The sequence below is a fragment of the Lissotriton helveticus genome, chromosome 9, assembly GCF_964261635.1.
Source record: "Lissotriton helveticus chromosome 9, aLisHel1.1, whole genome shotgun sequence".
Lineage (NCBI taxonomy): Eukaryota > Metazoa > Chordata > Amphibia > Caudata > Salamandridae > Lissotriton > Lissotriton helveticus.
In genome coordinates, this window is record NC_136070.1 from 234,265,947 (window position 1) to 234,282,709 (window position 16,763).

The window sequence follows — 16,763 nt, forward strand, 5'->3', positions numbered from 1 at the left end:
AGGTCTCCAAGGAGGATCTCACCCGTAAATGAAAAGATTGACACTACATTTGTCCTAAATGTTGTACAAAGCAAATAATCAACCTCTTAGAATGCTTTCACTCCTATTGCATTCATTTTGCTACGTTTGCACTCATAAATATACATAAAAACATAAAGTCAAATGTTTGCACAGAGAGACGAGGACAAGGTGCAATATTTATATCTGTAATTATGGGAACAAATTACACATCCCTTATTAAAATGTTTGGGAGTTTAACTTTGGGAAATTGAAGACCATCACACCAAATTTGAAATCTTTATGCACAGTCTCCAGAGAGAGAGGGATGATATGCACAGCGTGGGAAGAAGAGAGAAGGGACACACCTGGAAGAGTTGGGGCGGAAAGCAGGGTCAGCTGCCGTTTTGCACTTACCCATGGTTTGAAAGTTTAGGGCCACGAACTGACAGCCGGCGTTCCAGAACATCTGGGGCAGGTAGTTCGAAGAGTCCATCCGAGTTCCCTTGGGGTAGATACGGCTCATCTGTCGCTTGTTATATCTGATTCACTTGCATAGGAAAGCGTCTGCATCTTAGGTAGACATCACGCATCGCTTGGAATACAATTTGGCCTGTCTGATCAGAACAATTAAAGCACTCCTGCACTTATATCAAAGAGGGGAACTAACCATCACAAATGCTTGTTTACTTAAAGAGGAAGAATAGAAAATGTGCACGTATGCATCTCACACTTCTATCAAAGTGTGTCATGATATCCATGCAAGATATGTGACAGCTCTCCCAACCGTAGCTTTATGGATCTCAGCACCTATTTGTACACTATAACATGTGAAGGCCATGTTTTGAGTCGATTTCCAAACCACTAGCTTATACTTCTGCCTCTCAAATTAAAATATGAATCAGAATGATAAAATTAACAAAAACAATGATAAAACAACAGCTGACTTTTAGTGAGTACAGCACAAAGGAAAAAAGTTTGTAAATAAAAATTCACACTCTCAATTTCCTTCACTTTAACTGTTGCACACACATCTCCATGCAAATCAAATGCTACTTCGTATTCTTTCCAGACTCTATAAAGATGTCAGTTTGCAAGTTTTTAGTCCCAGCATCGGTAACAACAGTGCTTAATTTCAGATTTTTTTTTTAACATATCTTCAGGGGCCCAAAGTTTTTCTCAGAACGCCACCGATGTCACTGCCAAATACCAGACTTGCCTTCCCATAACAAGCTGTTGTACGTTCTTTTTCATCCCTGCTTTCCCCATTTGTCACTATTTTCCTAGCTTTCTCCTCCTCGCTCCTTTTTCAGTCGCTCTCTCTCTTGCTCTGATGACGAAACATAAGGGCCAGTCCTCAAAAGAGAGTGCTGGTGCCAATTACCTGAAGCCACAGGCACAAGTCAAGCTGTGGAATCATAAGAGAAAAGTCCTTTCACCTGTTACCTTCTTAAAGGTCTCCCAACACTTACAGTATTTGGTTGCCGTGTTATCTTTGTTCACCATTCCCCTATAAGTAACTCAACAAGTCATTATAGCAGTGGTGCTGGAACAATTTTTAGAGTGTGAGTGCTGCCATTAATGTTATATCACTAAAGTCATAGGGATTGTAAAAGAGCCAAGCGTCACACAAAAAACACAAATGTAGCAAATGTGCCCACGCCCATTCAGCGGGAGAGTGGTATGGGTGTGGTAGGTTGTTGGCGGTGCATTTTGGAGCACTCGTGTGGTATCGCACTATTATTTGCAGACAGCAAATATTCAGTTGAAATGGCCACTAAATGTTCACAGATTTGCAGTTTTATCAATAAAAATATTTAGGGCAACAACAAATAAGTGTGGAAATCGGGTTTAAGTGAATGTTTGTCACTTGCACATCACCAAGAAAAAAGGGCCTTGACTTATTTTGCTTCTTTTGCAAATTTTGTTTCAATCACACGTCAGAATTACAATAAAAGTACTTAATTTGTGCTTTTCTAATTGCTAGCTGTAACTGTGTTATGTGTTAGAACAAAAATGACATGCTACTCCTGTACCCCATCAAGATTGTCCCCTAGATCACTTTCACAAAATTCTCTCACTACAGTCTAAGAAATGAAAGCAGGCTCCAGTTTCCAAATGAGCAGCAATTTGTCCGAAGATGTGGCCTGATCTTTGGCCTTTGTCTTTGAAGGCATGGCGAAAGTGACATTATACACACAACATTTAAAGACATATTTATTGATCATTCACCTTCTGAACTCCAGCATGGCTATTTCTGGGGGTGCCGAAGCACCCATACTTCAAGTGCCTATACATTCTAGCACTTAAAAATAAGCCCATATGAATCTGAGAATGTTTTGCATCAACTAGGTAATCTCTGGTATACAAAACCTGTAAAGAAGTTTACAGTTCATAGAAAATAAAAACAGATGTATGCTTTGTTCAGTGCTACGGAGGGACTGGTAAATGCATTTTGAAAATTTGTCACACATAAAAGATAAATGCTAGTCTACAGCTTGTCACATATTCTTTCAGAACCAAACTCGGTCCAGAAAAGAAACGCCAAGACAGTGCTGAGCAGGAGAAACTACAGACTCCGTGGAGCCGCTGATACTGTTTTTTTGCACAAGTAATATATCAAAGTATATATGGAAATAATTCTAGTTCTCTCAATTTCCTGCCACAGCGTGATGTTACCCAGAAAACAAAAGAACGAAGCATCATGGCGACCATCAATGATTGGCAGTGCTCGCCCACAGAGAAGGTGGGTGTGGGAAGGTACTTCGGCCCAGTGACAGTCCAATAAGTGACTGTCAGTCTTTGCTGATCAGTCGCAGACTGCAAGTCATTTTCAAGAATTGTTCTGTCAGCTGGCTGGCCAGAACCGAGACATTTTGTGTATTTGCTGTAACACTAAAACAACAAACACAAGCAACGTACAGAGCCTTCATCAGCATACCTGATGTAAAAGCCATGAACTAATCCAGCAATACTAGTGCATAAGCGTGTCCCCTTTGTGTTGCTCGATAGCAAGTCTGACGATGAGGGCAGATATGTGCTTCTCTCCGGAGTGCTGTATGGGTACAAAATTGCCATGGTATGTGTCTACGGCCCTAATGTTGACTCCCCTTCTTTTTTTCAACACCTGCAACTACTGCTGCTTAGATCGGACATTGATTTATTGGTGATGGGGGGTGACTTCAACCTGTTGATGACCCCTGTCAGGGACAGCACCTCCCTTTCCCCGGATTGCAAGCCGCTTTCCCGCTCGGTGATGGCGGACATCTGCTCCCACTTTTCCCTCATAGATGTTGAGGCCAGGGCGCATCCGCACTCCCCTGCTTACACGCACCACTCGGGCTTCCATAACACCAGCTCCAGAATAGACTACTGGCTGCTCTCTCCGGGGGTGGCTGGGTGGCTGCGCACCCTCTCTACGCCCCCGCGCACTCTGTCCGATCATTCCCCGGTATTGCTGTCGCTGGCGGTCCCAAGATTGGGCGGGTATGAGAAGCAGTGGCGGTTCCCTGGCAAGGCCTTGCTTGACCCAACTTTTACGGAAGAAGTCCGCACTGCCATAGATGACTATTTTGACACTAACACGGGCTCGGTGGCCTCCTGGGCCACACTGTGGGAGGGTTTTAAGGCTACCATTCGGGGGGTCTGCATCGCCAAACACGTGGGGGCCCTTCGTGACACTCGCGCCACCCTAACCCGCATAGAAGCTGACCTCACTGCACTGGATAGGGGGCTCCTTGGGGGTCCCTCCCCAGACCGGGAGGCTAGGCATTTAGAACTCCTGCTGGAATTTAGGGATGCTGCAGATAGGGAGCTCTGATTCTTAGGTAAACACTATACAGCGCGACAGTACGGGGAGGGGGAAAGGCCGGGCAGGTTGCTAGCGCAGTTACTCCGCCCGCCACACCAAGCGGCATACATAACTGATATACACGACGCTCAGGGTGCGCGACACTACTCCACTCCCGACATTTGCGATACCTTTCTGTCCTACTACACCCGTCTTTACACTTCGACACTTACTGATACCAACAGTGACCCGGGGCCCTATCTAAACGAAATAGCCATGGTCTATCTCGAAAAGCATATGCAAGATTTCCTGGCGGATCCAATCACCCCTGACTACATTATTGAAGCTATTGATTCGATGAAGAGCTCCTCTGCGCCGGGCCTGGATGGGTTCACTGCTGATTTTTATAAAGAGTACAAAGATGAACTGGTACCACGCCTCATGGAGGTCTATGCGGAGGCATTGGAGACGGGCGTCCTTCCCCCCACCCTCCGAGAGGCGGTCATAGTTCTGCTTCCCAAGTCGGGCCGTGATCCCTCTTTCTGTACCTCTTACCGCCCCCTGTCACTCCTTAACCTTGACTATAAAATTCTGGCAAAGGTCCTGGCTATTCGCTTGGCGCTTCTTGTGGACTCCTTGGTCGCGCCGGCCCAATCTGGCTTTGTCCCGCACAGGTCCACCTCCTTCAACCTCCGTACCCTGTTCTCGGTTTTGCACAAAATTGACCCCTCCGTCCCTGCGGCTGCGGTCTTCCTGGACGCTGAGAAAGCGTTCGACACCCTGGAGTGGCCCTTTTTTTTATCCGTCATGCGCCGAATGGGAATGCCTGCGCTGTTTGTGGCCACGGTGGAACTGCTCTATACTGCGCCTACGGCGCGTATACGGTTGAACGGCACCATCACTGAGAACTTTGCGCTTTCCCGTGGGACCAGGCAGGGCTGTCCCCTGTCCCCGCTTCTATACATTCTGGCGATGGACCCTTTAGTCCGTCATTTTCAGGAGAAACATCTGCACAGAGGTCTACAATTCCGCACGGGTCCACTACTTGTTTCTTTGTACGCGGACGACACTGTCCTGTATGTCCGCGCCCCTGATACCAATTTGGAGCCCTTGATCCGCGAGATCGAACGATTTGGCTCCTACTCTGGCCTGCGGATTAACTGGCATAAGTCGCTCATTTTCCCCTTGACCCCCTCCACGGCGCAATGGGATTGTCCCTTCCCCTTGGAATGGTGCGCTGATTCCGTCAAATACCTTGGGATACACGCCCACCTGGATGCGGTGTCCATTGTGAGATTGAACTATGGGCGCGCCCTGGATTTTTTGGAGGACAACACGGAGCGTTGGCTCCGTCTTCCTCTATCCATGGCTGGCAGGATTGCCATTGTCAAAATGGTTGTCCTCCCTCGTTTTTTATACTTGTTCAACAATATTCCGATCCCCCTGACTAAGATTTTCTTCACGCAACTTCGCTCTGCCCTGCTGCGCCTGATATGGGGCGGCAAAAACCCTCGGGTGGCTTGGCGCACGTTGACTTTACCTTATGAGCGGGGAGGGTTCGGGGTGCCGGATTTTTACCTCTACTACCTGGTGGCACAATGCTCATACGCGCACACCTGGTTCCACCCAGATGCCAGAATTCCATTCTTGCGACCTGAGGCCGATACGGCTCTTCCGGTGCCGCTTTGCTCCATCCTTCCCAAGGGCATACCTCGTGATCCGCAAGACATACAGCCGGTCTCCACAACGAGCTGGGCCTGGGATAAGCTGCGAAGACTGCTCCGCGTGGACAGGCTGTACTCGCCTTCGCTCCCCCTACCCAACCCTCACTGGCTCCCCATCACTGGTGAGGCGATAGTTGGCCGCACGCTGTCCAAGTTTCAACTACATACTGTTGGCGACCTGTTCCCTGAGGGACATGTTTTTTCGTTGACAGAAGACTCCCGCTTCGAAGACCGCTCATTTATGGATGCGTTCACCCTGTCCAGGCTCCGCTCAATGCTGCGCGCTGAATTCCCTACGTTTCCATTGTCGCCGCCCGCGGACCAGGCACTCACGTTTATCATACAGACGCCAACGAGCGCCCACGTAGTGTCGCGACTCTACAAGTTATGCATGACATCTCTTCCCTCCTTTGACACAGCGGTGCGCTCTGCGTGGGAAAGGGACTTGGGCACACAGATTACTGATGATCAGTGGGAGGCATGCTGCGCTGTCACCAAAACCGTGTCCATGAACAGTAGACACAAACTTATCCATTTCAAGTTTCTACGGAGGATGTATCACACCCCCGCACTCGCCCATAAAATAGACGCCGCCAGACCACACAGTTGTTTCAGGTGCACCTCCCCTCATGCTGACTTCTCCCACTTGTCTTGGACATGCCCGAAGATACACACCTATTGGCTAGAAGTTCACCGGGTCTTGGGCAACATACTAGGTATGACACTTCATCCCACCCCCGAAATTGCTTTGTTGGGCTATGTTGCCAACTTCCCACCACCTCTCCGCAGACTGGCATCCATGTGCTTCCTCCTGGCCAAGAGGGAGGTTGCACTGCTCTGGGGCGCACGTCGCGCCCCGACGGTGGCTGCATGGTTGAGAAGCCTTGCCCACTGCAATACTAACAGCGTGGAGTTTTCTGCCTTGCTTCCCTCAGCTTCCCGTCCGACGGACATATGGGGGCCATATCGCATCTCGAGAAATTGACCCAGAAAGCGCAATCCCAGTCCCTGCATTCCATTGTCCCGGAGGGGGTGGGTTAGACTATTAGTGGCCCCTCTGCGCGCCAGGCGCCATCAGATGTCACACTCCCCAATTTGGACCCTACACTGCATTCTACCCTTGATGGGGGCGGGGGGCGGGCATGAGAGCTGCTATGTTCCAACTCGTTGTGCTTGTCACATGTGGAGTGTCGCTCCTTTATGAGCAAGGGATCTGTGCTAGTGGACCTGTAACTAGATGTGTGGGCTGCGTCCCGGTCCACCACGACGTTCTATGTACTTCCCTGTAACTGTACTGCCTGGCTTGCCTTCTTGATTCTCGCTTGCTTATTGCTTTCCTTTTCTTTGCTATAATGTGTATTTTTTGTTTTTATTGCACTTTGTTCATTTCATGGCTTTATGATTCACCTATGTTTGGAAAAACCGGCACTTTGTATTACTGATCGAACCGGCCAGGACTTTCTCGCTCCTACTTTGCTTTTTTTCACCATTGCTTAGTATGCTGTCATCCACTGGCTCACACGTATTGTTCTGGTTTGTTGTAATTTGCTGTACATTCTCTTTTGGTGCTGAATAAAGTCTTTAAAAAAAAAAAAACTAATCCAGCAATACATGTGCTTGGTGATGGCTTCCATTATCCAAAGATAAGCACACAGTCAGACCTAACCAATAGGCCCTCTGGTGACCGCTGAAAGGGGAGACAGCCAGCCTTGTGGAGTTTGAGTTCCATTCCAGCCATCATGTCACAGGTCATAACCTCAAACAGTAATCAGCAGAGCAGCAGCCTTGTTCTGAAACAATGCATGATGTATAGAATTCCTAATGAGTCTAGTGTTTTCCTATATATTCAGAGGGGAGGAACTTTGCACTTCTCAGCCGAGTGTGAAATATGGGCTTTTTTTACACAGGGCACTAAAACCTCCAGGCAGTCCCCTGTAGCAGGGGTATCCCTTGGTTGCAATTGAGACCCATGGGGTCTACCCTGCGCCTCGTATGGCATTGTGTCTATAAAAATGGCAGATTTGTTATGGAGAATGTCATGTCCATTTTCAGAAACTTCATCAGGGTCAAAATGTGCTGAATGTCGCCACTTGTAATTTATAGTGGTGAAAAGTCATGTGATGTCACTTCATGTGGTGTCACCGCAAGGTCCGCAGGCTTGTGACATCACTTCTCCTGCCTCATGATGATGTGAAATTACGCCGGCGATAATTCCACAACTGACCAGCACTCTCTTGTACCATAACTTGCGCCCAAGGGTGCACCTGCACACAAGTACATTTATTCGTCTACTGTGGCACGTGGGAAAACATGTTTTTAAAAACACTATTTCTCCAAGCTAGGGTTGGACAGAGGAGCACGAGCATTACAAATCGGTGCGAATGCCCACTGTGCTCAAGGGCACTCTCAACATCCAGTCTGTGTGATGCATGGTAGGCTAGAACAAACAATGGGCAAATATAATACCAAAATGTAGGTGAGCATTACAAGAATTTGAGTTACACAAAACTGCTTATTCCCAGGTCTGGGCTGGGAACCCAGAGCAGCCCTGGCAAATTTTGTCAGACCAGACACATATGGTGCATATTGAGCGCAGTGAGCTAGTCAGACCACTACAAGGAGGGTTGCATTTTACAGCACATTTTTCATTATATATTGTATTAGCTTTTAATGCATGGTAAATGATAACCTTACTGTGCACCAGGATGCAACAATCTTTGTTGGGGCTCTTCAATGATTCCCTAACTATCATCTTCCAACAGAACTCCTCATCACTCTATAACCACTCTCTCACATGGATTTTATTTGTTTTATAGTACTGCTTCTATCAGTGTAGGGTTTTGGAGCACTTCACATCAACCACAAATACAGAGACAGATCAGTGTATTGAAAATGTTATATACGACCAAGTGGACTAAAGGGTGTAGGATTCATGTCATCCATTTATTTTATTTATTTGGGAGGTTTTATATAGCGAGCACATGACTCATTAGGGTATCATAGCGCTGTACATGAAAGCAAGCAATTTAACCAAGAGGCACACAGCAGTATAAAAAGCATTGTAGGACATTACAAAACAGTGTAGTAAAACAGGAAGTACAGATTGTTTGGGTGATTTCATGACTATTATTGCAAAGAGCTATTCAGGAAAAACCCTTTGACGTCTTTTTTTAATGTGTCGATCGAGGGGTTAGTTCTGATTTCAGGAAGAAGAGAGTTCCATATTCTTGGAGCAAGACCAGAGAAGGATTGGTTGTAATTTCTTTTTTTGTTGAATTTTTTAGGCTTCAGCAGTAGATTATTCGAACTTCTTAGGGCTCGGTTCAAACCAGACAATTCAAGCTTTTTGCCAGGTAGACGGAAGAGTTGTAGTGTAGCGCTTTGTGTGTCAGGCAGGCTATCTTGAGATGAATCCTAGCTTCTAGAGAGAGCCACTTGAGTTAAATTAGGTCCGGCTCGATGTAATCGTGTTTTCTCGAACCTGTGATGAGTCTAGCAGTAGAGTTCAGGGTAGCCCTGGTAGAATAAAGGAATTCCAAAATGCCTGATTTTTTGGCGTGTGAGCCATGGAGCCAGAGGTAGAAGAACTCAGTAGTGCGGGTGGAGGGGCAATGGACTGGGTCAAGCCCAGTGTGCTTGGTGAGTTGCGCTGTAAATATTGTTCAATCTTTCTTATCTTTTCGATGAAGTGTGCAGAAAATACTTCACTGCTAGGGGTTAAGTCATTGAGACTAGAGTGTTGATTAGTTGAGTGGTTGGCTTGTTGTTTGATCATTTCAAACTGTTTGTCCGACCTGTTTTTGGCGTGGTCGAGCTGAGACCTGAAGTGAGCAGTTTTGGCAATACCTAAATGTTTGTTATAGGTGCTTCTTATCGTCCTCAGCTGCTTAAGGTTTGTTATAGAGGGAGAGTTTTTTCAAGACCTTTCAGCCAGCCTCAGTTTACGTCTTTCCTCATCCATACTGGTAGGTATTTTTTAAGAGTGCTTGGTCTGGAGAAGCACAAACTCATGATACAGACTGTAACACAGTGGTTAGGGTTGCCTTTACCAACAAGAATTCATTTCTACCCGAACAAACCTTTTTAGCAACATTAGGATAATGAAAGATTTGGAAAAAAACTAAACTTTTTAACCTGTACTATGTAGTTTGAATGTCATTCTTTGGTGATACTTCACAGCTCACTGTGCTAGATTGTGATTGTATTTTATGAACTGTGACAACAGCAGTAACCCACTAAGCTATGTGCATATAATACTGTCCTATGATCTGCTTGGTACACGTCTTTTGCAGTAGGTATTTTAACCCTTTACGCTGATTTAGATGAGTCAAAACTGCCACTAGACCAAACCTCTATGTCTCTCCAGCAGGTACCTTAATCATCAGAGTTATCTTGACACTTTAATTTTTGCCTGAAAACTACTGGATATGCAAGGAACTGTGCAGACGGTGTTTTCAAATCCGCTGCACTGCTAGAAAGGCGGCACCAGTAACAAAATCGGCCCCCCTACCTTCCAGCCTCGCGGGGAAACACCCGATGCCCGGTATGTGCAGTCCGGCCTTGCCAATACCACACTGAGAATTACCGATATCACGTAGTATAATAATAACTCCTACACTCGATTTGTGAAGAAGTTCCTTTTTCTGAAGGAAACTTGTAACTGGTGCCTTAGTTGTGATTTTGGAGAATTTAAACACCACAAGGCAGCAACTTTTCCCCAGCTATGGAGAAAGCCGGAAGGTGAGTGGCCTAGAAAGAGGACAGAGTGACTCAGATTCCTTACTAGAACGGAATGAGGCATTAATGACCTTGTTGGAAGCAATCCCAGTCTTTGAATAAGGATTTGATAATCTCCAAGCCCCTGTGAAGTCTCAAGAGTCCTCACTTGAATAGTACGAGGCGAGATAATTACTTTTCCAAAGCTGCAGCCAGCAACTGAGCTGCTCCCTGTGGCTTTCAATCATTATGACTCAGCAAATGGGTTTTATGGAGATTGTTTGATACTGTTCTCATTGACGTCCTTTTAAAGCCCTGTTTCGGGCTAAAATAATGAGGGCACATTATATGAATAAACTGGCCACCTTCAAGTGTAGGAGCGTGCTCTTGTGTGCTTGTTAATCAGACTGCCAATAAAAAGAACACTTGATGCAGGGTAAATGATTTTATTTAGTTCAATGTAAAGCCCTGTAAAAGGAGAGGGCTGGCTTGTTGTGCAGTCTATTCATGTTGAACTTAAATGCATAAATGGGGTTCACTTATGTTGGATTCATCTGGGATTAGAAAGCCACTTATGTCAATGCCCTGTTGCCACCCACTCCTGTGCGGTGGCGGTGGGCCCTGCAGCACTTTCACAGGCACAGTGACTATCTGCCCACAGCTAAATCTGCCTGATGCAATGCAATACCCACAGCCCGAGTGGCTCGGGAAAGTTCAGCTGAATGTGCCCCCTCCGCTACCTGTTTGCAGCTCTGTCATTCCCACTTGCTGTGTCTCCAGTCCTTACACACACCCGAGCTACCTGCCTGGCAAAATAATCCCCAGTGTAATGCTTCACATTATATGCAGCACCCGAGGTTAAAGGAAACCCCTCAGTGTTACCCCACATGACTTCCCACAAGCAACATAAAGAGAGTAGCTGCAAAGCTGCAAAGGTTGCTTGAGCATATGCACCTGTATCACCCCACCACAAGCAGAATGGGATGCTCAGATTCATGGCCAAGAATAGGTACTGATGCTGTTGGCCACTATGCAGCGCTGGCACTGATGATCAGCAAGGGGCCCGCCATCATGTTTATTTATTTAGAAAGTTTTATATTTCACAATTTCAATTTCAAAATACTTTATTCGGTTTTACATATGTTAAAACCCATAAAAGCAATATTGCAGCATGGGCATAAAACTTTGTAAAAGGTATATATCATACACATAACCCCAACATTTTTATACAATTCATTTCACTTACAGAGGGTATAAAATATAACAATAAAATACAATAAAACATATTTTTTTTATCAATCCTCTCTCCTGTTTCTGGATTTTAATGCTGATTTGAGGAATCCAACCACATATAAAGTGCTTTCAGGCTATTTGCAAATAGCACATTGCAATTACATTAAATTAAATTAAATTAAATTAATTACATTAAATTGTTTACAATTTAATTTTTTTTAATATGGGCTTCAAAAAGAACCTACGGGGAGCATCATAGAGAGGACAAATAAATAAAAAGTGCACCAGATCCTGCGGAGACATATTGTCGCAGCCGCAGGAAGATAGCACCTGACCTCTATGTGAACCCCTAGGTACAGCTAATAGTAAATGATAATAATCCAGCAGAAATCTTGTTAATAAAAAACGCTCATGACTTGTTATGGGCCATGATAGATATGGCCCCATTAGAGGCGTGGTTTTAAGCATCGCAAATTTGCGTATGCTGAGTTTTACCAAATCTACCTCTTCTCTTGCTAATTTTTTCCTTGAGATAAAAGTTTTTTTGCCAACCTCTACATCAGCGGTGACAATCAGGTCTGGATTTAAAAAAAGGTCCGGACGCCCCAGCTCGGTAAAACAACTTTTTAAATATTTGAGCCATGGTACATTGAACGCATGATCCTGAGACAACACTTCTCTTAACAGCTGATGGTTGAGGACCAGGTCTTTATTCAGCCAGCACTTAAGCCAAAACAATAGAGGCCGTAGTGCTATAGTGTCGCCAATAAAGGGTATTCCGGTTTCCTCGTGAACTATTAGGTTAGCTGTTCCTTTTGGTACTGCCAATAGTTGTTTCAGGAAGGTGTTCCCGGCCACCTCAATACTTTTGGCTGGTACATACCCCCATAGTTCACTCCCATAACTACCCATTGCAACACTCTTTGCCTGGTACATCTTCAATAGTGCGGCTACTGGGCGTTTGCCCATTTTAGTCGCAAAATTGAATATAGCTGAATTTGCCCGTATTAACTCCCCTCTTTTCCTTTGTACCAACGGGCCCCATTTTAACTAGTCGTCAAACAGGACTCCCAGGTAAGAAAATGACGTGGTCAGGGGTACCTTCTCAGCATTTACCTCAAATGAGTACTGTTTCTTCGGGCGCACCCCTATCTGCATGATGTATGATTTGGTGTTATTTATGGCAAGATCGTGGTCAGCCATAAAGCCGTGAAAGACATTCAATAGGGACTGCAGGCCTTTAGCAGTTCTTGCCAGGAGGACAGCATCATCTGCGTATAGCAAGACGGGCAGGCCCCTGCGCCCAACAAAGGGGAAATCAGCACCAGTTTTTACCAGGAACGTGTCCAGCTCGTTAATATATATGTTAAAAAGGAAAGGGGCCAAAATACAGCCCTGCCTCACTCCTCTCTCAACGGGGAAGTCACTCGATACCCTGAGATCTTGCGAGTATCTAACATTTGCCCTAGTCTCCTTATGAAGGCCCCTTTAGAAGGTAACAAAAGAAGGCTCCACCCCCATGGCGCCCATGAGATCCCATAATTTCCCTTGGTTTACACAATCAAACGCGGAGGAGAGATCCATGAACGCCATGTAGATGGTCCCCCGTTGCGCCATGGTGTACTTCCCAAGGACCATGGATAGGTTTAGACATTGTGCTAATGTAGAGTGGCCAGGGTGAAACCCATATTGAATGTCTGATGTAATCTTATTTTCCTCAGCCCATGATGACACTCTATTTAAGACCACACCACCAACAACCTTGACTACCGAGTCGATCAGGGAGATCGGTCTGTAACAAGTAGTACTATTACGATCTCCCTTCTTAAATACTGGAACGATCGTGGAGGTACCCCAGGACCTAGGGCAGCCCTGGGATGCTGCTGCATTGAGTACCGCTGTAAGGACCGGAGCCCACAATGCCATGTTTGATTTAAAAAGATCCGGGGGCATGGCATCAGGACCCGGTGCTTTGTTGCTCATCAGCCCTGCAATTCCTCTCTCGATTTCGCCTAGGGTAAAGTATGGTAATGATACACCCTGGCCATCCTGGTGCAGATCTAACTGTGGGGTATTAGCCCTAAATATGGAGCTGAAATACCGTACCCAATCATTTTCAGGGATGTTGGTTCCTAATTCAGGTTCCCTTCTTGTATCAAACAGTGGTCTGTTGACTATACCCCAGAATTTCTCGCTGTTAGTTAGAGTACTGGGGTCTAAAAGATCCTTCCAGATCATTTCTTTTAGGTCACCCTTACGCTTTACTAGCGCTTTCTTATATATTAAGCGTAATGAACGGATCAGTGAGCGGTCTCTTGGTGTGCTTTTCAGGGCTGCCTTTGCTTTTCAGGGCTGCCTTTAGCGCCCTGGCAGCCCTTGAACAGGTGTGATCGAACCATCTTGGGTCCCTAGACTTAAGGGCTGTTGACGGAATGGTCAGCAACGTCCCCACTTTGATGGTAATCGCCTCGAAAGCCCTAAGGATGTCCATAGGGGCAGAGACAGGACAAACACAAGATTCGAGTTCCGGGGAACATGTTTTGTGAATACTGGCATAGAGTGAATCCGAGTTCACTTTTGACCACTTACGGCGGCGCCTTCCGTCCGTGGGTTTCAGCACCCCGGTGATAGGCAACTTATCCCGCAAGACCAGTAAATTCACAGATAGCTGGATACAAACATGGTTATGATCAATATAAATGCTGTCTAAAATTTCAAAACCCAATAAACGTGATCGCAAACTCTCTGTAATTAAAAAATGATCTATAAAAGTCCCCCCTGTGTGCCCCTTAAATGTGGGGACAACCTGTTTGCTGCCGACATCCACCACAGACATGGAGCTAACCAGATCGTGTTCGTTCAGTAAGTGATTGACGGCATCGCCCCGACTGGAGTGTTCAAAATGTATACCACCCATTCTGCCACAGCCCAATTCACCCATAGTGGTTATTGTTGGATTGCCACATGGGTGGATGTTAAAGTCCCCTGTTAGCATCATACAATGTGAAGTGTTTCTGCAATGTTGTTTAACAAAACCACCCAATTGGTCAATCTGGCAGGACCCTGAGATGTTCATTGCATTATAAAAATTAATCAGGAGCAGCTTCACATTCCCCGTAACTGCTTGAATATTACTGTTAGGGCTGGGTATAAGAGTAATTATATATTTCAGGGCTAGTGAGATGTATATGACCAGGCCTCCTTTAGCTCTGCCACTAGATGAGTGTATGACTGGAACAAAGACGGCCTTATAGCCCTCTAGAAAAAGAACACAGTCCACCAGCCAGGTCTCTTGTAAACAAATCACAGGGAATAACCTGATGAACTCTATCCACTTGGGGTCTTAAAATTTCCCTGCCAGCCCAGCAATATTCCAAGAAATTATATTATAAGCGGCTATGTTACCTGAGGCTACAGTTAGGGCAGTTTTTGAGCTCTCGACCTGGGCGGCAGTACAATCTCCCCCCACGGTTCTCCTGAGCGACCTTCTCTTATGCACTGAGAATTAAAGGGCAGTGCAAGCTCATTTCACGCTGCAGGACTGTTTAGTCAGTCGCAGTCCTCTAAGGAGGAAAGAGCAGCAAATCTGTTGCACAGACTGGGTAAGATGTTAAAATGCCCCTGGGGATCATGGGTAGCTGTCTGAGGGTTATGATGAATGGTTTTTAGAGTAGCTGGCATACCATATAACTGCCTATTAGTGTGTGTGGATCGGTTTTTTCTAATTGGGAACTCAGATTGGTAAAAAAAGCCCAGGGAGAGGATCTGGATTCCAGTGCCAGTGTTAGGCATGCCAGATCTAATTTCTCTGAATAGCCTTTCAACAAGCCTACGGTCATTAAAATTTACAACGATACAGTCCCCCACACCAGATTTTCTTGAGTTTCCTACCCATCCCACACGGCGGGCCATTATGATGTTACGGGCTATTGCAGGGTTTACTGTTAGGTTATTACATAGCCAATGAATCACCTTGTACTTAAGTTGGGGATAATCTTCGGTGGAACCAAGGGGAAGCGGTGGCACATTCCCCAGTATTACCACCAGAGGTGTGGATTGAGGGGGTAGATCTAATATTATAGAACTTGGGACATTGGTAAGCATATATCACAAACATGATCCTTGCTGGTAGCAGAGTGATTTATAATTGTTCAGAGAGCAAAGACAAATAGAATCACTAATATCACAATCATGAAAAATTTAGGATATGGCAGCACAATAGAAAAGAGATTGTACAACATAATGTAGCCTTACGGCTAGAGCGGTCGACCTCAAAGCTGGGGAACCGTGTTCCAGTTGCGGCAATGACGCTCAACATCCTGTGATTCTGGGCAAATCACTTAATCTCCCCGGGCCTTACAAAAATGAATGTGTCCATCTGTAACAAAACTTGTGCTCACGTAAAGCGCTCTGATACCGGTTATATCCTCGGGTCTAGTTCGCGCTATATAAAACTCCCCCCCCCAAAAAATCGAGAAAATAACGGGGGAGCAGTTGTCATGGAAGTGATTGACATGTCATGAAATGTACAGCTCGGTGACTATACTGGGGAAAGAGCCTCAGTATATCCCAACCCTGATTGTGAACACAGCAGTATTGTTGAGTACAGTAGTCTGACTCTTACAACAACTATGTGAGACTAAGGCTATTGGTAGAGTGCACTCATGTTCTGGGTCACTAGTCACCATGGCACATCTATCAGCATTGGTGCCCATGCCATCTTTGGACCACGAGCTTTAGTGATCATTATCTAGTATAAACACTGATGCTGACTTTAGAGTAGAGGTAATGATGGTCACCCCTGGACTCTGGAACTGATGGCATCTATAATGCACTGGCACCAGTGACCACTGCAGAACACTGGCATTAATGGAGACTCCTGGAGTCTGTCATGAATCACCATTGTTAGGGAAAAGACACTAATGGTCACAGTGCTTCACTGCTCTTTAATGTGCCATGCTCACTGATGGCCACTGCGACACTCTGTCACCAATAGGCCAATCTAGGCTTTAACACTCACGCCTGTAGAGGGTCATCTCATTAAAGATCGGGTTGGATAGACATTGCTGCATATGTTGTTTCACTCAGTAAGTTACGTTAGTTCAAATGGGACCTTGGAAGTTTGAGAAAGTGCCTCCTTTAGCGTGGGTGGTCAAACCCCATTGACTGGACTGTGGACTGATGCTGTGGTTACTGCAGTGGCGGAATGATGTCCAGTCCCCAGTGTATAATCTCTCAGGATTTTATAAAATATTAACAGCTAACATCCAGTGAGTAATAATATTTCTAAGGTTGAACATAGT

General features: G+C 45.7%; 1 protein-coding gene across 1 annotated transcript in view; it reads right to left on the reverse strand.

The window, feature by feature from the left end:
- The window catches only part of PLCB2 (phospholipase C beta 2), a 544,505-nt gene that overhangs the window by 159,477 nt on the left and 368,265 nt on the right, over nt 1–16,763 (reverse strand). Inside the window, exon 17 of the mRNA XM_078659789.1 lies at nt 415–539. Coding sequence (XP_078515915.1) covers nt 415–539 — 125 coding nt within the window. The remainder of the gene's footprint in view (nt 1–414; nt 540–16,763) is intronic.